This window comes from Heterodontus francisci, chromosome 27, assembly GCF_036365525.1.
Source record: "Heterodontus francisci isolate sHetFra1 chromosome 27, sHetFra1.hap1, whole genome shotgun sequence".
Taxonomy (NCBI): domain Eukaryota; kingdom Metazoa; phylum Chordata; class Chondrichthyes; order Heterodontiformes; family Heterodontidae; genus Heterodontus; species Heterodontus francisci.
In genome coordinates this window covers 10,474,386-10,495,782 of record NC_090397.1, presented here as the reverse complement: position 1 = coordinate 10,495,782, position 21,397 = coordinate 10,474,386, and the positions used below count along the sequence as shown (strand labels likewise).

The 21,397-nt window shown below is 42.3% G+C and overlaps 1 protein-coding gene across 4 annotated transcripts in view; it reads right to left on the bottom strand.

Moving 5' to 3' along the window:
- The window catches only part of fgd6 (FYVE, RhoGEF and PH domain containing 6), a 185,861-nt gene that overhangs the window by 51,983 nt on the left and 112,481 nt on the right, over window positions 1-21,397 (bottom strand). For 2 of the 4 annotated variants that reach the window (XM_068058785.1, XM_068058784.1), the window contains one exon: window positions 1,346-1,492. In XM_068058785.1, the coding sequence (XP_067914886.1) occupies window positions 1,346-1,492 (147 nt within the window). Of the gene's footprint in view, window positions 1-1,345; window positions 1,493-20,125; window positions 21,072-21,397 lie in introns of those variants that run through there. The other 2 variants (XR_010977625.1, XM_068058786.1) reach the window with 2 other exon arrangements.

Sequence of the window (21,397 nt, the reverse complement as noted above, 5' to 3'; positions counted from 1 at the left end):
TATGATATCATACTGCCATGTGTCTATCTGTGCCCTCAGCTCATCTGCTTTATTTGCTATACTCCTTGCAGTGAAATAGATACCCTTGAGCACTGACAAACATTAAAAAAAAAATTTCTAATCTTTGTTTCCTCTGTCTTCCAGACTCATCCATTAATTTTCTGCCTTCCATTTTAATTTCTGATTTTATCCCAACTGAGTCTACTCTCGGGTTCCCAACCCCGGCCAAACTAGATGAAACTCTCCCCAACAGCACCAGCAAAACGTCCTGCAAATAACTCAGTCCCGGCTCTGTTCAGGTGCAACCTGTCTGGCCTGTACAGGCCCCATCTCCCCCAGAGCCAGTCCCAATGTCCCAAGAATTTAAAGCCCTCCCTCCTGCACCATCATTCCAGCCACGCATTCATCTGTCTTATCCTTCTATTCCTGTATTCACTTGTACGTGGCACTGGGAATAATCCAGAGATTACTACTTTTGAGGTCCTGTTTGCTGATTTTTTTCTCTCTAAATTCTGACTTCAGGACCACATTCCTCTTTCTACCTATGTCGTTGGTTCCGATGTGGACCTCAACTGCTGGCTGGTCACCCTCCCCCTTCAGGATGCTCTGCAGCCGTTCAGCGACATCCTTGACCTTGGCACCAGGGAGGCAACACACCATCCTGGAATCACGTCTGTGGCCACAGAAGCACCTGTCTGTTCCCCTGACTATTGAATCATCTATCACTATGGCTCTTCCAGTCTTCCCTGTACCCCCCATGCAGCTGAGCCACCCGTGGTGCCATGGACTTGGCTCTGGCTGCACACCCCAGATGAACCATCACTCTCATCAGCATTCAGAACATACATCTCTAATCTTTTCCAGTTCTGGTGGAAGGTCATAGACCTGAAATGTTAACCCTGCTTCTCTCTCCCCAGATGCTGCCTGATATGCTGAGCATTGCCTGCATTTTCTGTTTTTATTTAAAATTTCCAGCATCCACAGCATTTTACTTATGTACAGGTCTTTTGAGCTGTGTTTACAAAATCACATCCCTTTACGTACAGAGTCCTGTCTTATTCAAAGCGCAAGCTTAACTATGGAAGCTAACCAAACAGCATGAATAAAACAAACTGTACACATGATGGAACTGCATGGACTTAATGAAAAAAAAACAAGGGAAAGCTTATCATATTTATCCCCAGATTCTGGCTACAAGTCTTATCAGGAAAGAATTCATAGATTATTAGAGTGGCCTATTAAGCATTGCTGGCATCTGGAAAACTGTAGCCTAATAAAAGTCATCATTTATAGAAAAGGAGTAACCAAAGACAAATTAACACAAAAACTGCACCCATACACCAACCTTTCCACATGCTCTACAATGATGCCGCCTCCAGGTAAGTGTAAAGTCGCATGTGCAGATCATACACATGGTAGCACGAGGATCAGGAATCCATATGGGTGCCTTCGTGCCCAAAGGTGTATTTACTTCTGGTTTATCTGGTTCTTCCTAAAAGAAAAAGTTCACAATAGCACAGAAACTTTAAAGCAACAAAACAATCCACATTACCTGCATTAAGTAGCAACAGATTAAGATGAGTTCAGCTTTGTTCCCACTCCTTTTCAAACTACCTATGTACTGGGAATGAGGTATTAATTGGAAATTAGTTGCTTCCTAAATCACAGAAGGGAAATCAAAGGACAACACAGTGTAATTCTGAGTAACTAGCACAAGAATCAGAGATCCAGGAGCACCTTACTGGATTCCAGCTATACACCAGAAAGCTATGCTAAATCTGCCTTGGCCAGAAATTAAGTTTGCTCCAGTATAGATTAGCTGTCTTTGTTTTTATTCTTTCATGGGATGTGGGCATCACTAGCAAGGCCAGCATTTGTTGCCCATCCCCAATTGCCCTTGACAACTGAGTGGCTTGTTAGCCATTTCAGAGGGCAGTTAAGAGTCAACCACATTGCTGTGGATCTGGAGTCACATGTAGGCCAGACCAGGTAAGGACAGATTTCCTTCCTTAAAGGACACTCGTGAACCAGATGGATTTTTATGACAATCAATGATAGTTTCATGGCTCCCATTACAGATACTAGCTTTCAATTCCAGATTTTTTTTCATTCATTAATTGAATGTACGTTCCACCAGCTGCCATGGTGAGATATGAACCAGTGTCCCAGGGAATTAGTCTGCGTCTCTGAATTACTAGTTGAGTGACATTACCACTATGCTCCCATCTTCCCTGCAACACTGCAATTGAAGAAGGGCAGGGGCAGGAAAGAAAGGATTACGTCTCAGGTCCAACCCTTTACAAGTTGGTCCTCATTGCTCTTCCATAGGTTAAAAATTAAGAAAAATTATGTCTTATGAATTTTATCACACCAAGGATCCCAAAATAGTCTCCAATATTTGATACTTACGCAAAGGCAGAACATAAAAGCACAAAAGGCATCATGGGATGAACTCTAGTTCTGTTAATTCTATTGTCTTTGTGACATTCTGAAAGATTTAGGAGAACTGCAATGTCCAAAATAATTACTAAGGAACCCTATGTCTTTTTCCTAGCATAGCTCAAAAAAGAGTAAGACTCTGTTTTAAAAGAAATACTCAACTTCATATTTGGTTGAAGAGTGAAGTATGCCACTAGATCCAGATCTCACTGACAGTTGAACAAAACAGTTGACCATGCCACTTCCTCTAACTGTCCAACAATTACACAGGATTTACAGCATAGAAACAGGCTGTTTGGCCCAAATGCTGGTGTCTATACCACGCACGAGCCTCCACCGCTCTAGTTACTTCATTTCATCCTATCAACATATACTTATGGGTGTAGTAGCATAGTGGTTATGTTACTGGATTACTGAATGCAGAATCTGGAAGGCTGTAAAATGCTTAAATCGAAAGATAAGGTGCTGTTCCTCAAGCTTCTGGTTAGCTTCATGGAACAGTGTAGGAGGCAGAGGTCAGAGTGGGACAGAGAATTAAAATGAAAAGTGATTACACTTTTGATTATTTTAGTACCTGTGCACTAGCTTTTAGTGATGGGTACAATGAACACCCATATCCCTTAGCTCCTCCAAGTTCCTAGTCTTCCCTTGTCCATTAAGAAAATATTAGGATCTGTCTTTCTTGGATTCAAAGTGCATGAACTCATACTTCTTCACACTGAGTTCTATCTGCCACAGTTTTGTCCAATCACTTAATCTATGTCCATTTCTGCTCCTTTCTGCATAACTTACTTTTTTTTTTAGAGATACAGCACTGAAACAGGCCCTTCGGCCCACCGAGTCTGTGCCGACCATCAACCACCCGTTTACACTAATCCTACACTAATCCCATATTCCTATCACATCCCCACCTATCCCTATATATTTCCCTACCACCTACCTATACTAGGGGCAATTTCTAATGGCCAATTTACCTATCAACCTGCAAGTCTTTGGCATGTGGGAGGAAACCGGAGCACCCGGAGGAAACCCACGCAGACACAGGGAGAACTTGCAAACTCCACACAGGCAGTACCCAGAATTGAACCCGGGTCGCTGGAGCTGTGAGGCTGCGGTGCTAACCACTGCGCCACTGTGTCGCCCTGTGCCTCCTAATTTTGTGTTAGCTGCAAATTTGAATGTATAAACTCCCTATTCCTTTATCAAAATCATTTATATGAAAAGCTGATGCCCAACATAAAAGATACCATGGCATCTTCTGAAGAGCTGGGGCATTCTTCTTCGGTCCTGGCCTAAATTTATCCTTCAACCTAACATCACAAACAGATTATCCAGTCATTTATCTCATTGCTGTTCTTAGGAACTTGCTGTGCATAAATTGGCTGACACGCTGCCTTACATTACAACAACTTAAATCCTTTACCTGACTAGACTCAAGGGAGAAAAAAAAACACAGCTATCTAGCCTGCATTATGTGATTTTCCTTTGGTTAAAATCAAACTAGATCTAACTTAGTGAGGTTACAATATATTCATATATGTAGGTTGCAGGTGAAGACAGGATGGGGCGTGTATGTGATTCTTCTAGTTGGATATTTGCTAACCTCATCATTCAAAAATTCAAATGAAGGATGGTCAACTGTTTGAGGGCCCAGTGAACTACCACTAGCCATGAACTTTACCCCAGTAATTATGAGTTTTTAAGCGATGGGAGAAAAGGTGAGCTGGTACAGGTCAGCTCTTCACATATTAAAAGGACAAAGAATCTGCACAAAGTCCTCTATCAAGTTTAATTAAATGCGACAAATTAAGCCGATTGAACTGATGCATTTTAAGGGAAAATTTGATGCATAGACAAAGGGAAAAGGGAACAAAGGGAAACAGCAGCAGGGTGGCAAGAGGCAGTTAGTGGAAGGAAGCTCGGTGGAGTATAAACACTGGCTAGACCAGTTGGGATGTGAGCATCGCTGGATAGGCCAGCATTTATTGCCCATCTCTAATTGCCTTTGAACTGAGTGGCTTGCTACACCATCTCAGAGGGCATTTAAGAGTCAACCATATTGCGGTGGATCTGGAGTCACATGTAGGCCAGACCAGGTAAGGAAAGAAATCTGCTGTCCCTAAAGTGCATTAGTGAACCAGATGGATTTTTACAACACCATGAGACTAGCTTTTTAATTCCAAATTTATGAATTGAATTCAAATTTCACCATCTGCCATGGTGGGATTCAAACTCATGTCCCCAAAGCACTAGGCTGGGCCTCTGGGCTACTAGTTCAGTGACATTACCACTATGTCACTGCCTCCCCTGATGGTCAAGTGAACGCAGTTCTCAATGTTGATTTTTTTGTAAAGGATCTGGAAGCTGAGCAGAAATCATTAAGTTCAGTTTTTTTTTAAATCCCTAACTAAATGATTGTTAAACAAAAGACAGCTCCATAAACCATCTGAATTATAGTCAACACATTTCAAATAGTGCTTTCTTCAAGTTCAAGTAACAGAGTTCTTGAAAAACCAATCAATGCTTGCACTTCCTTTGTTTAGTTTTAGGTTTTTGTATTGAAACTGCCGCTTTTCTCAATCATTGATATTACTGATTTCCAGAAACACTGCAGAGTACTTAGTGGGCCAGAACCTCAAGGGAATTATTATTTTAACTGCTCCATTCTTCTCATGCTACGAATTAATGCCAAAAAAGGAAACTTGAATTTCACTTTTAAATTTTGAACAATGCCTTAACTGCTGCACACTATAGATTTAGATGCTTCTCCAACTGACCCCCCTCCCCGCAACCCTGACCTAAATTAGATAATCGAGGACTAGCAATAAATAGGGGCTATGAGCTTTTCTCCAAACCATGTTGCTCTTTTACTTCTGACCGGTTAGCCATCGCTTACTACTGTTCATGAACTCCCAAAGTTGCAAAATCTGACTCTTTTCAAGACAAGTTTGTTCTCACGTTGCTGAAGCCTCAACATCTTTTGTGGCTTTGAGGTTTGGAAATCATCAGAGCTTTGTATTACAAGTTAGTTTTCTGAATCTTTTTTCTTGTGGCCAACCAAAACATTACCTCCGTAGGTAAACTACCACTTCCTATTAACTGAAATGAGATTGCATGCACAAAATATTCTAGCATAACACACCCTAGGTGACTTAGGGTTCCACTATGCACCTATGTCATTTGAGAAGACAATTAATAGCAATCATGTCAGAAACTTTCATAGCAAATTAAGCTAACAGGTAGATTTGATCACCGAAAGAGCAATTTACAAAGAACAAAAAACAGTACAGCACAGGAACAGGCCATTCGGCCCTCCAAGTTTGCGCCGATCTTGATGCCTGCCTAAACTAAAACCTACTGCACTTCCAGGGATCGTATCCCTCTATTCCCATCCTATTCACGTATTTGTCAAGATGCCTCTTAATCGTCATTATCGTACCTGCTTCCACCACCTCCCCCGGCAGCAAGTTCCAGGCACTCACCACCCTCTGTGTAAAGAACTTGCCTCGCACATCCCCTCTAAACTTTGCCCCTCTCACCTTAAACCTATGTTCCCTAGTAACTGACTCTTCCATCCTGGGAAAAAGCTTCTGACTATCCACTCTGTCCATGCCACTCATAACTTTGTAAACCTCTATCATGTCGCCCCTCCACCTCCGTCGTTCCAGTGAAAACAATCCGAGTTTACCACTTTCAGTGACCTGTGGACCTGTACGCCCAGATCTCTCTGCCTGTCAATACTCCTAAGGGTTCTGCCATTTACTGTATACTTCCCACCTGTGTTAGACCTTCCAAAATGCATTACCTCACATTTGTCCGGATTAAACTCCATCTGCCATTTCTCCGCCCAAGTCTCCAACCGATCTATATCCTGCTGTATCCTCTGACAATCCTCATCACTATCCGCAACTCCACCAACCTTTGTGTCATCCGCAAACTTACTAATCAGACCAGCTACATTTTCCTCCAAATCATTTATATATACTACAAAGAGCAAAGGTCCCAGCACTGATCCCTGCGGAACACCACTAGTCACATCCCTCCATTCAGAAAAGCACCCTTCCACTGCTACCCTCTGTCTTCTATGACAGAGCCAGTTCTGTATCCATCTTGCCAGCTCACCTCTGATCCCGTGTGACTTCACCTTTTGTACCAGTCTGCCATGAGGGACCTTGTCAAAGGCTTTACTGAAGTCCATATAGACAACATCCACTGCCCTTCCTTCATCAAAAAACTCAATCAAGTTAGTGAGACACGACCTCCCCTTCACAAAACCATGCTGTCTCTCGCTAATAAGTTTGCTTGTTTCCAAATGGGAGTAGATCCTATCCCGAAGAATCCTCTCTAATAATTTCCCTACCACTGATGTAAGGCTCACCGGCCTATAATTTCCTAGATTATCCTTGCTATCTACTTAAACAAAGGAACAACATTGGCTATTCTCCTGTCCTCTGGGACCTCACCTGTAGCCAATGAGGATGCAAAGATTTCTGTCAAGGCCCCAGCAATTTCTTCCCTTGCCTCCCTTAGTATTCTGGGGTAGATCCCATCAGGCCCTGGGGACTTATCTACCTTAATGTTTTGCAAGACACCCAACACCTCCTCCTTTTTGATAATGAGATGACTGAGACTATCTACACTCCCTTCCCTAGGCTCATCATCCACCAAGTCCTTCTCTTTGGTGAATACTGATGCAAAGTACTCATTTAGTACCTTGCCCATTTCCTCTGGCTCCACACATAGATTCCCTTCTCTGTCCTTGAGCGGGCCAACCCTTTCCCTAGTTACCCTCTTGCTCTTTATAAATGTATAAAAAGTCTTGGGATTATCCTTAATCCTGTTTGCCAATGACTTTTCATGACCCCTTTTAGCCCTCCTGACTCCTTGCTTAAGTTCCTTTCTACTGTCTTTATATTCCTCAAGGGATTCGTCTGTTCCTAGTCTTCCAGCCCTTACGAATGCTTCCTTTTTCTTTTTGACTAGGCTCACAATATCCCGCGTTATCCAAGGTTCCCGAAACTTGCCAAACCTTTCGTTCTTCCTCACAGGAACATGCTGGTCCTGGATTCTAATCAACTGACATTTGAAAGACTCCCACATGTCAGATATTGATTTACCCTCAAACAGCCGGCCCCAATCTAAATTCTTCAGTTCCTGCCTAATATTGTTATAATTAGCCTTCCCCCAATTTAGCACCTTCACCTGAGGATTACCCTTATCCTTATCCACAAGTACCTCAAAACTTATGGAATTTACAACAAACAATAACTGCAAACTGTTGAAGCCAATCAATGAAAGGGTTAAAGAGACAAGCGAAACAGCACCAATACTTTGAAGATTTCTTTGCATTTCAAACAAATGACACTTTGAAAAAGGAGAAGCTGCCTGATCCGTACCAGTTATACTGTATCTTGCGTTATGACCTCATTGAGACCGTTAACGTTAAAACACGAGATGTGAACTCCCCAGACCAACTTAAAGAACTGCACGACAAGATTTCATGTTTTATGACTTTTAATATAACTAAACTAAAAGAAATCTTTATTCGCTAAATAGTACTTTGTAAGTAGCTAATGCACCAAATTTGCGAGAAAGGTATTTTCTTCATTTATTAAAACACTTAAAAACCTCACACCACACTTCTACATTACGCAGGCCTCTTTGATGGCAAAATCTTTGCAGCCAAAGTCCCGAACTCCTCCCAATTGCAATGGGTTGGATCTTTCTCAAAGTCAATGTCCTTTTTGCTCACTTCTTCCAAGAATTTTTGACCTGGACTTCCGTGTATAAGGCAATCTCTGGTGATCCTGTTGGTCTTTTACTTCTCTACAAACCTCAACTTTCAAAACAGGTTCAAGTCTCGAAAGCCTTTTGCTGCATCAGTCTTCTGAGAACAGGTGTTCCCTCTCTCTTCCCCACTCTGAGGCTGCCACTGCTGGCCTTCTTTACAGCCTGCTCGTCTTCTGAAAATCTGTTGAATCAAAAGTCAATGGCGAATTGTCCTTTTCCAATATGCGAATTCCAAAGTCTGGCTACAGTAGAGCCACCCAGGCTTTCCATTGTTTCCAAGTGTTAGCAACTGCCATTCGTAACTACATTTCAGAACCACTGACTCCTTGTTTATGAAATGCAAGTTTGGGAGGGTGAAATCCATTGTTCTTCAGGTGCAATACCCCTGCAAGTCTCTGCTTTTCAAAAAAGTCTTCTTTGGTGCAGTGGTAACCAAGCTCCATCTTGTTTTTGAGCAGAGTTGATGTAAGGCCACCTGACACCTCTGACTTCATCTTACACTACATTAAAAATCATTTTAAAAAAATCATGCTGCAAAGTCCAGCGTTCATAACACTGCCCCCCAAAAAATATAGAGAATTCATCACCGTAGTAATGATTTTTCTGCAACATCAACATGTAACATTGTAAACATTTCCATTATTAACATTTTACACTTTACACAGTTAACAATATTTTATATCGAGTTGTTTTCCTCCATTATACCCCTTTTTTTAAATTCTGGATACAGCATCGGCAATTACATTGCTCTTTCCTGTAACATGTACAATCTTTACAGTAAATGGTTCCAACATCCACTGAAATAATCTGGTGTTCTTGGTTTTGAACTTTAATGGATTATGATTGGTATAAACGTTATTTCCCCATGGCCATGACTGATGTATACTTCAAAATGTTGAAGAGCTAATACAAGTCCTAAAGCCGCCTTTTCAATAATGGAGTACTTCTTTTGGTACTTATGGTCGTTCAATACCAGCATCATCATCCTGGAGTAACACTGCTCCTACTACAACATCACTAGCATCAATAGCTACTTTATATATAGAGATACAGCACTGAAACAGGCCCTTTGGCCAACCGAGTCTGTGCCGACCATCAACAACCCATTTATACTAATCCTACATTAATCTTATATTCCCTACCACATCCCCACCTTCCCTCAATTCCCCTACCACCTACCTACACTAGGGACAGTTTACAATGGCCAATTTACCTATCAACCTGCAAATCTTCGGCTGTGGGAGGAAACCGGAGCACCAGGCGGAAACCCACGAGGTCACAGGGAGAACTTGCAAAATCCGCACAGACAGTACCCGGAATTGAACCTGGGTCACTGGAGCTGTGAGGCTGCGGTGCTAACCACTGCGCCGCTTGCCAAAATTTGATACAGCTAGAATAGGTTTATTTATTAAAATGGCCTTTAACTTTTCAAACGCCATTTGACAGGATCTGTCCACTGAACCTTCATGCCCTTTAACAAATTCGTCAGTGGGGTAACGACTGTACTGAAGTTAGGAATAAACTTCCGGTAGAACCCGCACACCCCCTAGGAATCGTAGTATCTCCTTTTTTTGTCCTGGGGACTGGAAAATCTATTATTGCCTGAACCTTAGCTTCTCGAGGCAACACTTGACCTTGGCCCATGACATGCCCTAAATAGGTGACCTTAGCTCTGGCAAACTCATTATTCTCTAAGTTTACTACCAAAATGACTTTCTCTAACTTGTTGAACACAGCCTTTAAGTGTTCAACATGAACTTCCCAAATGTCACTGCATACCAACAGATCATCCAGGTACACAACACAACTGTTTGGTCCAGCAATCACCTGATCAATCAACCTTTGAAATGTAGCCGGTGCATTTTTCATACCAAACGGCATGACCTTCCACTGAAATAAGCCATCTGAGGTCTGAAAGCGTAAAGTTCTTTAGCTTGATTGGCCGAGGGGACTTGCCAATATCCTTTCAGCAAGTCAATCTTTCTAATAAAGACTGAATTCCCCACTCTGTCAATTTAATCCTTAAGCTGTAAAACTGGATAAGAGTGTGTTTTAGTTACTGCATTGACTGGATAATCAAAACAAAATCTTTTGGAACCATCTGGCTTTGATTACCAACACCACTGGACAACTCCAGCTGCTTTGACTAGGTTTTTTCATATCATTCTTTAGCATGTATTGTGCCGATAAGGGTTCTATTTAGTGGGTGTAGCTGTGCCTACATCAACCCTATATATCAAATAGCAGAGGAGTTCAACATGGCGTATCTGCGCATACTTCTTTAAACTGTTTCAACAGCTTAGCTATGACCCTTTTACGCTGTTCAGAAAGATAGCTTAGAGCTGTATCTAAACTTTGTAACACTTGTGTGTTTGCCAGTTTCACCGCAGGGCGTTCAATCAGAGTTCTCAGTCTATACCCCTTAATCCAGTTCATCAAAAGTAACACCACCCTTAACCTGAAACACAAACAAGGAATGCTGGAAATACTCAGCAGGTCTGGCACCATCTGTGGAGAGAGAAGCAGAGTTAACGTTTCAGGTCAGTGACCCTTCATCAGAACAGTTCTGATGAAGGTCCACTGACCTGAAACGTTCGCTCTGTTCCTCTCTCCACAGATGCTGCCAGACCTGAGTATTTCCAGCATTTGTTTGTGTTTCAGATTTCCAGCATCTGCAATATTTTGCTTTTACCATCCTCAACCTCCTCCTCTGCCATTTGTCATTTACTGGCTGACAAGGTTCACGGTCATGGTACCTTTTCAACTTATTCACATGACACATCCTTTGACTTTTCTGTTTGTCTGGAATGCTAACCAAATATTTAACATCACTAATTTTCCTCTTAATGAAGTAAGGTCAGAGAACCCAGCTTTCAATGGCTCCCCAAGCAAAGTCAACAAAACGAACACCTTGTCTCGAGGCTGAAAACAGCATGCCTCAGCTGTTCTATCTACTTGGGTTTTCATTACTTGCTGAGAAATCTTGAGATGTTCTCTGGCCATCTCATAAGCTTTTGTGAGTCTTTCTCGAAGCTCTGACACATAGCCTAACAGGGCAGTTTCCTTTTCCTGTGCTAAAAATCTCTCCTTAATGAGTTTACAGGGACCACGAACCTCATGCCCATAGATCAGGGTTGTTCAACCTTTTCGCGTGGGGGGCAATTTACAATTTTTGTCTTGCATGGGGGGGCTGATGAGACAATTTTGGACAGATAAAGGCATTAAAATTTATCAGACTATTAATCAAAACAACTAAAAGCTGCATTTTTATGAAGAAGCTTTAAATGAGAAGACGAATATTTGACTTAATTTCTGGTCACTTTGGTGGACATTGATTTACTAAGATACCTGGCATTTTGTTGCTGCACAAGCAGTCAGTGTTTGTCTGTCCACTTCTTGTAGTGATACGGAGTATTCTGGATAGATGTCATTGTTAGGAGTGATCTTGATCACTCTCTCTCTCCCTTTCTGCCCCCCTCCCCCCCTCTGTCCCCCTCTCTCGCTCTGTCTATCCCTCCCCCTCTCTCCCTATGTCCCTCTCTCTCATAGAAAAGTTACGGCACAGAAGGAGGCCATTCAGCCCATCATGTCTGCACAGGCTGAAAAAACTAGCCGTCCGATCTAATCCCACCTTCCAGCACTTGGTCCGTAGCCTTGCGGGTTACAGCACTTCAGGTGCATGTCCAGATATTTTTTAAATGAGCTGAGGGTTTCTGCTTACACCATTGATCCAAGTAGTGAATTCCAGATACCCACCAACTTCTGGGTGAAAAAGTTTTTCCTCATGTCCCCTCTAATCCTTCGACCAATCACCTTAAATCTGCACCTCCTGGTAACTGACCTCTCCGCTAGGGGAAACATGTCCTTCCTGTCTACTCTATCTAGTCCCCTCGATTTTGTACACCTCAATTAAGTCACCCCTCAGCCTCCTCTTTTCCAAGGAAAACAACCCTAACCTATCCAATCTTTCCTCATAGCTGCAACTTTCAAGCCCTGGCAACATTCTTGTAAATCTCCTCTACTTTCTCCAGAACAATTATGTCCTTCCTGTAATGTGGTGATCAGAACTGGAAACAATACTCCAACTGTGGCCTAACCAGTGTTTTATACAGTTCCAGCATTACATCCCTGCTTTTGTATTCTATACTTCGGCCAATAAAGGAAAGTATTCCATATGCCGCCTTCACCACTCTTATCTACCTATCCTGCCACCTTCTGGGACCTGTGGACATGCACTTCAAGGTCTCTCACTTCTCTCAATATCCTCCCGTTTATTGTGTATTCCCTCACTTTATTTGCCCTCCCCAAATGCTTTCCCTCACACTTCTCACATTTCACAGAAGCATTCTGAAACAAAATTCGACACAAAACCACAGAACAAGCTATTAGGGCAGATGACCAAAAGCTTGGTGAAAGAAGTAGTTTTAAAGTTGCGTCATAAAGGAGGAAAGCGAGGTAGAAAGGCGGTGAGGTTTATGGAGGGAAGCAGCAGAGGCAATTTTATATTGGTTTAATGGAACTTCTTGACCTTTGTACACAACGTCTTTAATTATAAAGTCCAGGTCCCCATATACTTCATTAACTGCTTTATTAACCTGCCACCCTCAAAGATTTGTGTACAAACAACCAGGCCACGTATAAGTTGAGAGGGGAGGTGAAGAGGAAAATCAGACTGGCAAAGATAGAATATGAAAATAGAATGGCAGTTGACATAAAAGGGAATCCAAAAATCTTCTACCATCATGTAAATAGTAAGCAGGTAGTAAGAGGTGGAGTGGGGCCTGTGAAGGACAAAGAAAGGCTAGATTACTTAATGAGTACTTTCTATCAGTGTTTACTGAAGAGGCAGTGTGACAAAATATCATAGAAGCAGACATGGTAGAGACAATGGATGGGGTGAAAATTGGGCAGGATATACTGGAAAGGTTGGCTACACGTAGAGTGGATAAGTCGCCTGATCAGGATGGCTCGCATCCAAGGTTGCTAAAGGAAGTGGGAGTGGAGATAGCGGAAGGGCGTGCCATATTCTTGCAATCTTCTTCAGATACGGGGAGGTGCCAGAGAAGTGGAAAATGGCAAGTGTGACACCCTTGTTCCAGAAAAGGTGCAAGGACATTCCTAGTAACTACAGACCGGTCAGTTTAACATCAGTGGTGGGTAGGTTATAGAAACAAGAAGCAGGGAAAAATAAACAGACACTTGGAGAGTTTTGGATTAATTAAGGATAGCAAGTATGGATTTGTAAAAGGCAAGATTGTGTTTGACTAATCTAATTGAAATTTTTGAAGTAGTAACAGGGAAGGTTGATGATAGGAATGCAGTGGATGCTGGCTATATGGATTTCAAGAAAGCATTTGACAAAATACCACATAAAAAGCTGGTTAACAAAATTGAGGCTCACGGAATAGGGTGGGTCAGTGTCAGCTTGGATTAAAAAAATGGTTTAAGGACAGAAACAGCAAGTTGTGGTAAATGGCCGTTTTTCAGTCTGGAATCAATAAAATCATAGAATCATCGAGTGGTTCCAGCAAAGAAGGAGGCCATTCAGCCTGTCATGCCCGTGCTGGCTCACTAATAGCAGCTCACCTAGTCGCACTCCCCGACTTTTTCCCCAACAGCTCTGCAAATGTTTCTCTTCAGGTATTTGTCCAATTCTCTTTTGAAGGCCTGGATTGAATTGGAGGACGGCAGTCAGTGGTGTTGCCCAAGGTCAGTGTTATGACCACTGCTTTTTTGATATAAATAAATGACTTGGATATTGGAATACTGAGTGAAATTTCAAAATTCGCAGATGGTACCAAACTTGGAGCTTTGGCAAACTCTCTCCGCTCCCCCCCCCCCCACTCCCTTGCTCTCTCCGCCACCCCCTCTCTCTGACAGCTGCAAAAGCGGGAGCGCTCAGCAGATGGTTGATCAGTTTTAAAAAAAATCTCAAGTCAGTTTCACAGTTGACAGATCTTGACATCGGGAACAGCAGTTTCGGAACTTTGGACACTTTTGGGGTTTTCTGGCAGGCTGTTTAAAAAATCCCGAATCTGTCTGTAGTTCAGAAACTGCTGTTCCCGATGTCAGGATCTATCAGCTGTGAAATAGCGCGATTTTTTTAAAGGCCAGTCTGCACGAAGATGACAATGGGAAATTTCTCAACTCCAGTCGCAGACCCCTGACGAGGACGAGGAATGGCCCGGGTACAGTTTACACCTGCAGGCCAGCTGGAAACCTTTGGCGAATCAGATGTTGAACAACCCTGCCATAGACCAATTCAAATGAACCAAACTCAGTGGTCTCATTTGGTGTGTCCCTGGTGGCAAATAATAAAAACGATATCCCCCTTACCCCAATCATGAGGATACTCAAAAAATTAGGCCTTTATCATATATTTAATGGAATTTTTCTAAGAGTGACTAGGTGTGTAGATGACAGTAAAACAGTTGATGTAATCTACATGGACTTCAGTAAAGTTTCTGATAAGGTCCCGCATGGGAGATTGGTCAAGAAGGTAAGAGCCCATGGGATCCTGGGCAATTTGGCAAATTGGATCCAAAATTGGCTTAGTGGCAGGAGGCAGAGGGTGATGGTCGAGGGTTGTTTTTGCAATTGGAAGCCTGTGACCATGGTGTACCACAGGGATCGGTGCTGGGACCCTTGCTGTTTGTAGTGTACATTAATGATTTAGACATGAATAGAGGAGGTATGATCAGTAGGTTCACAGATGACACGAAAGTTGGTGGTGTTGTAAATAGTGAGGAGGAAAACCTTAGATTACAGGATGATATAGATGGGTTGGTAAGATGGGCGGAACAGCGGCAAATGGAATTTAATCCTGAGAAGTGTGAGGTGATGCATTTTGGGAGGATTAACAAGGCAAGGGAATATACACTGGATGATAGGTCCATAGGAAGTACAGAGGGTCAGAGGGACCTTGGTGTACTGGTCCATAGATCACTGAAGGCAGCAGCACAGGTAGATAAGGTGGTTAGGAAAGCATATGAGATACTTGCCTTTATTAGCCGATGCATAGACTATAAGAGCAGGGAGGTCATGATGGAGTTGTATAAAATGCTAGTTAGGCCACAGCTGGAGTACTGTGTACAGTTCTGGTTGCCACACTATAGGAAGGATGTGATTGCACTGGAGAGGGTGCAGAGGAGATTCACCAGGATATTGTCTGGGCTGCAGCATTTCAGCTATGAACAGAAACTGGATAGGCTAGGGTTGTTTTCCTTAGAGCAGAGAAGGCTGAGGGGGAACTCATTGAGGTACACAAAATTATGAGGGACGTAAATAAGGTAGATAGGAAGAATCTTTTCCCTTAGCAGAGGTGTCACTAGAAACATAGAAAAATAGGATTAGGAGTAGGTAATTCGGCCCTTCGAGCCTGCACTGCCATTCAATACGATCATGGCTGATCATCCAAACTCTGTTCCCACTTTCTCCCGTATCCCTTGATCCCTTTAGCCCCAAGAATAACCAGGGGGCATAGATTTAAGGTAAGGGGCAGGAGGTTTAGAGGGGAGTTGAGGACATTTTTTTTTACTCAGAGGGTGGTTGGAATCTGGAACACATTGCCTAAAGGGGTGGTAGAGGCAGGAACCCTCAACATTTAGGATGTATTTAGATGAGCCCTTGAAATGCCATAGCATACAAGGTTATGGGCCAAGTGCTGGAAAATGGAATTACAATAGATAGGCTTGATGGCCGGCACAAACACAGTGGTCTGAAAGGCCTGTTTCTGTGCTGTATAACTCTGTGACTCTATTTTAGAGTCTGGTGATACCTTTCCAAAGTAGAGGCCTGCTTTAGGTCAGGAAAAAGAATCTGACCGAACCACAGCGGGCCTGAGCCCGACCTGGCCCGAGTCCCTCCGATTTTGCACTGAGCCCAATCCGACCGGAACCCGCCACTACTCAGCCCGACCCGACCATCTGTTTACTTACCTTCCTGACATCGAACCTGCAAGAAGCTGCACCGCATGCGCGATGACACCATAGTAACGTCACTCGCTCACTGCGCATACTCAGTTTGTCCCGGACTCCCAGCTCAGGTAAGTTTTTTTATTTTTAATACTTACCAGCTGAGCACTTACCATGTGTCCGGCCCAACCTGACCTGACCCAACCTGGACTCTGCCCGACCCGACCCGAACCAGACATAAGTTGTCGGGTCCCGATGGGTTCGGATCGGGTAGCAGGCCTCTATTCCAAGGTACCCGGTGACTGCGGGTGATAAGTGGACGATTTGAGCTGTTTCACTCCCAAATTACACATGACCTCTTGAAATACTCCTGACATAAAATTTGACCCTGGCCCGACTGAACTTCTTTTGGCAGTCCATATCTTGTGAAAAACTATATTAACCCCTCAATCACAACTTTTGCTGTGATCGTTCTCTAAGGTATTTCCTCTGGAAACCGAGTGGACAAATCCATCATCGTTAGGAGAAACTTGTCACCTGCCTTAGTTGTGGTCAAGGGTTCAACACAATCCACATGAACCCTACTAAATTGTTCGTCAAAAGCAGGCATCGGTATCAATGGAATTGGTTTAATCGAAGGCTGTGGCTTCCCAACTACCTGACATGTATGGCAAGCTCTGCAAAATTCAACCCTATTTTATGCAAGCCTGGCCAATAAAAATGCTGTCTTATCCTGGCCTGAGTCATTCGAATACCCACATGACCTACCACTAGGATCTCATGGGCAATGTTCAAAATACACTGTGGTATCCTGGGGGAGCAACATCCTGATGAACTGTAGTCCAATCCTCATTATTGGGCCTCTGGGAAGGTCTCCACTTCCTCATTAGAATGTAATCCTAAATATAATAGCACTCAGGGACCTTTTCAGCATCTGCTTCAGAACACACCTTCGGAGACAAACTTAATTCAGGGTCTGTTGTGCTTCAAAGACCATTTGCTAAACAATTCACCGTTGCTTGCCTTGGAGTTGCTTTCACCAACATCCCCATCCAAATCCTTGAAAAAAGTTTCAGCCAAGCAAACACTCATATTATCCTCCACAATAACTGAATCCTTCTCATCCTGTTTAACCCCTGCTATATTGTCACCACACAATCTGGGAATATTCCAGGAAATTCCTCCTGCAAAACTTCAATTTCAGCAACCTCAACTGTCTTTTCCAAAACTACTGGAGACGTTAATACCTTATCCCCAGCTAAATCATTCCCCTAGCAACAAATCCACCCCTTGACTATGCAAATCAGGGACGATTCCCACTGTTACTGGGCGAGTGACGAAATCACATTCCAAATTAACATTATGCAATGGAACGGATAAATAACCCCCTCAATGCCACACACAACGATCTTCGCATTCATTGCACTATTTGGGGAAAACTTTACATCCTTTGCTACCATTAATGACTGGGTTGCCCCTGTATCTCTAAGCAGCACAACTGGCTTGATTGCCTCATCTGACAAATATGGGGAAACATTACCCCTGAACATAAAACTTCTATAACCTACATGGCTTGACTTAATTCATTAGCACACAGCAGAATACACCTCTGCTCACTAATCAACATTGACAAAGTCAATAACTTGTCAGTAGCCCCACCTATTAGGGCATCCTTTTCAGGGCAGGCTTTCAGTAAATCTACCACAGCCACAATTTTGTCTTTTAAACTTCCAGCATTCTGAAACTATATGCCCCCTTATTACAAAAATACTCATCTCTAGTCTCCTGACTATCTTTTTTACCATTCTGGGGGTTGTCTGTATCCTCTCCTTTACCCTTTCATTCACTAAAACCAAATCTCTTCTCATTAGCTATCTTCCTTTCTTTCCAGCTTCTCTGAAAGTTTCCGAACAGGAGCCTGTAACTACTGCGTTTGTGGGTCAATTTGTAAGCATCTGCCATTGCTGCAGCATTCCTTACTTTACTGACTTTATGTTCCTCCAGTTGGGACCTTATTCCTGAAGTGATACTATTTTTAAATTCTTCCATTAGGATTACTTCCCTAATGCTTTCAAAATCTTGCTTAGTCTTGATGGACTTGTATCACAGATCAAATAATTTCCTTCTCTCTAGCAAATTCCATAAATGCCTGGCCCTGTTTCATCTTTAAATTCTTGAATTTTTGCCTGTAAGCCTCTGGTACCAAGTCATAAGCATTGAGAATGCCAGTTTTCATAATCACTTGGTTGTTCCTCCAAAAGTGAATATACCTCTAATGCTTTTCCCACCAACACATATTGCAATAATAGTCCAACTTTTTTCTGGCCATTGCAACTTTGCAGCAAGGACACAAAGCATATTTTAACTCCTTCCTCTCTAAACTTAGGCACTAAGTGAATATTCCTTGCCAAAACAAAAACAGGAATTAAACTGGATTCATCCTGTCACTCCCTATGCGCGTAATCTAAGTTTTTCTTTGTCCAGTGCAAATTTCCTGATTTCTTTTTATTTTGGTAACTCTCTATTTCTCTTTGAATTCAAGCTTTCTCAGTTTAAGTTGAGATTGTCTGCCTTTTTCCCTTCTTTTTCCATGTTCCAGTTGCCTCATTGGTAACTGAATTCTAGCTAACTCAATCTACGAGCTATCAGGATCACTCTTTTCTTCAAAGTTAAAATGCAGAGCCAACACTTCAGCAATTTCTGCTTTTTTAGCTTTTCACAGAATTGTTACAGTGCTGAAGGAGGTCATTCGGCCCATCATATCTGCACTGACTCTCCAAAAGAGCAATTTCCTCAGTTCCATTCCCCTGCTTTCTCCCCATAACCCTGCTCATTCTCTCTTTTCATATAGCTCTCTAAATTCCCGTTTGAATGCTTCAATTGAACCTGCCTCCAACACATTCTCAGGCAGCACATTCCAGACCTTAACCACTCACTGCGTGAAAAAGCTTTTCCTCATGTCACTTTCGCTTCTCTTACCAAATATGTGCAATCTGTGCCCTCTCGTTCTCGATCCTTTCACGATGGGAACAGTTTCGCTCTATCTACTCTGCCCAGACCCCTCATGATTTTGAATACCTCTATCACATCATCTCTCAGCCTTCTCTTCTCCATGGAAAACAGACCTAACTTCTCCAATCTATCTTCATAACTGAAATTCCTCATCCCTGGAACCATTCTTGTGAATATTTTCTGTGCTCTCTCCAATGTCCTCATGTCTTTCCTAAAATGTGGCACCTAGAACTGGACGCAATACTCCAGCCGAGGCCGAACTAGTGTCTTATACAAGTTTAACATAACTTCCTTGCTCTTGTACTCTATGCCCCTATTAATAAAGCCCAGGACACTGTATGCTTTACTGACCGCTCTCTCAACCTGTCCTGCCGCCTTCAATGACTTATGCACATAGACACCCTGGTACCTCTGCTCCTGTACCCTTTTTAGAATTGTACCCATTATTCTATAACCTCCTGTAGAATTGTACCCTTTATTCTATATTGTCTCTCCATGTTCTTCCTACCAAAATGAGCGACTTCACATTTGTCTGCATGTAACTTCATCTGCCATCTGTCTGCCCACTCCACCAACATGTCTATATTTTGATTTCAAACTAACCCCCACTTGCTCTGCTAAAGTCATTAGTGCATCCACTGTTAACTGTGTTAAATCACTGAGAGTCAAATCTTCTCTCTCTGCAAAGGCTTGAGCATTAAAAGTAGACATGTTAACTTTTGAGTATAGCAAAAGCAATGGTTAAATCTTGTTTGCTTAAATTCTACCAATTTCCAATGTATCTATTTTACAACCTCTGAATTCGTATCCTGGAGCCGAACCCCCAATTTGTTCTGACCTCAGTGAGACCATTAACTTTAAAACATGAGATATAAACTCACCCAGACCAATTTAAATTACACAAGATTTCATGTTTTAAAGCTTTTATTGTAACAACTAAACTAAAAGAAATACCCATTGACTAAATAGTACTTTTTAGGTTGCTAACACCCCAAATTAGAGAAAGGTATTTTCTTCACTTATTAAAACACTTGAAAAACTCACATCACATTTACACATTACACAGTCCTCCTTGATGGCAAAATCTTTGCAGCTAAAAGTCACAAGCTCCTCCCAGTTGCAATGGGTTTGATCTCCCAGATCTTTCTCAAAGTCAATGTCTTCTTTGCTCACTTCTTCCGAACACTTTCGACCTGGGCTTCCGTGAATAAGGCGATCTCTGGTGATCCTGTTGGTCTTTTACTTCTCTGCAAACTTCAACTTTCAAAACAGGTTCATGTCTTGCTCTGCATCAGTCTTCTGAGAGCAGGTGTTCCCTCTCTCAGAGGCTGCCAATGCTGGCTTTCTTTACAGTCTGCTTGCCTTCTCAAAATCTTTTGAATTTATCCGGAATCAGAAGTCAATGGCCAATTGCCCTTTTCCAATAAGCAAATTCCACAAGTCTGGTTACAGCGGGGCCACCTAGGCTTTCCATTGTTTCCAAGTGACAGCAGCTGCCATTCATTTTCAGAACCACTGACTCCTTGTTTATGATCTGAAAGTCTGGGAGGGTGAAACCCATTGTTCTTCAGGTGTTATACCCCTGCAGTCTCCGCATTTCAAAAATGTATTTGATCTGGGTTCTTTGTTGTCCTGGTAACCAAGCTCCCTGTCTTATCTTTAAGCAGAGTTGATGTGAGGTCACCTGACTTCTCTGACTCCATCTTAAACTAAATTAAAAATCAGTTTTTTAAAAACATAATCATGCTACTAAGTCATAACACTTGGAATTATGTAAATTGTTTACCTGTGGCATTGCACTTTATCTTTACAGAGGCTGCAGCTATTCCAAAATCGTAACTAATTGGTATATTAAAAAATGTCAAATTTTTATAACCATAACACCCTTTGAATTGGCATTGCCTTTGAGAAGTCAATCTGCATAAGAAAGACAATAGTTATTAAAATCTCACTTGATACACCCTGTATACAAAATACAGGCTAAAACATGGCAAGATACTATGTCAAGAATTGCAAATTGACTGTCTGCAGTGCAAACTATCGATGCACTTCAACGAAAATTAGTTTAAAACAAGTGGTCTTTCTGATCAGACTAAATAGATGTCACTTGTTCACAACAATTTTTTAATCAAAATATTCATGTAGTAAGGGCTCTGTTCTACCAGTTTTGTAGCCATCTTGCCAAAATGTTGGCTTAATAAGGGCACAATTTCCAGTTTGAGCATCGTATTTATAGAAGGACC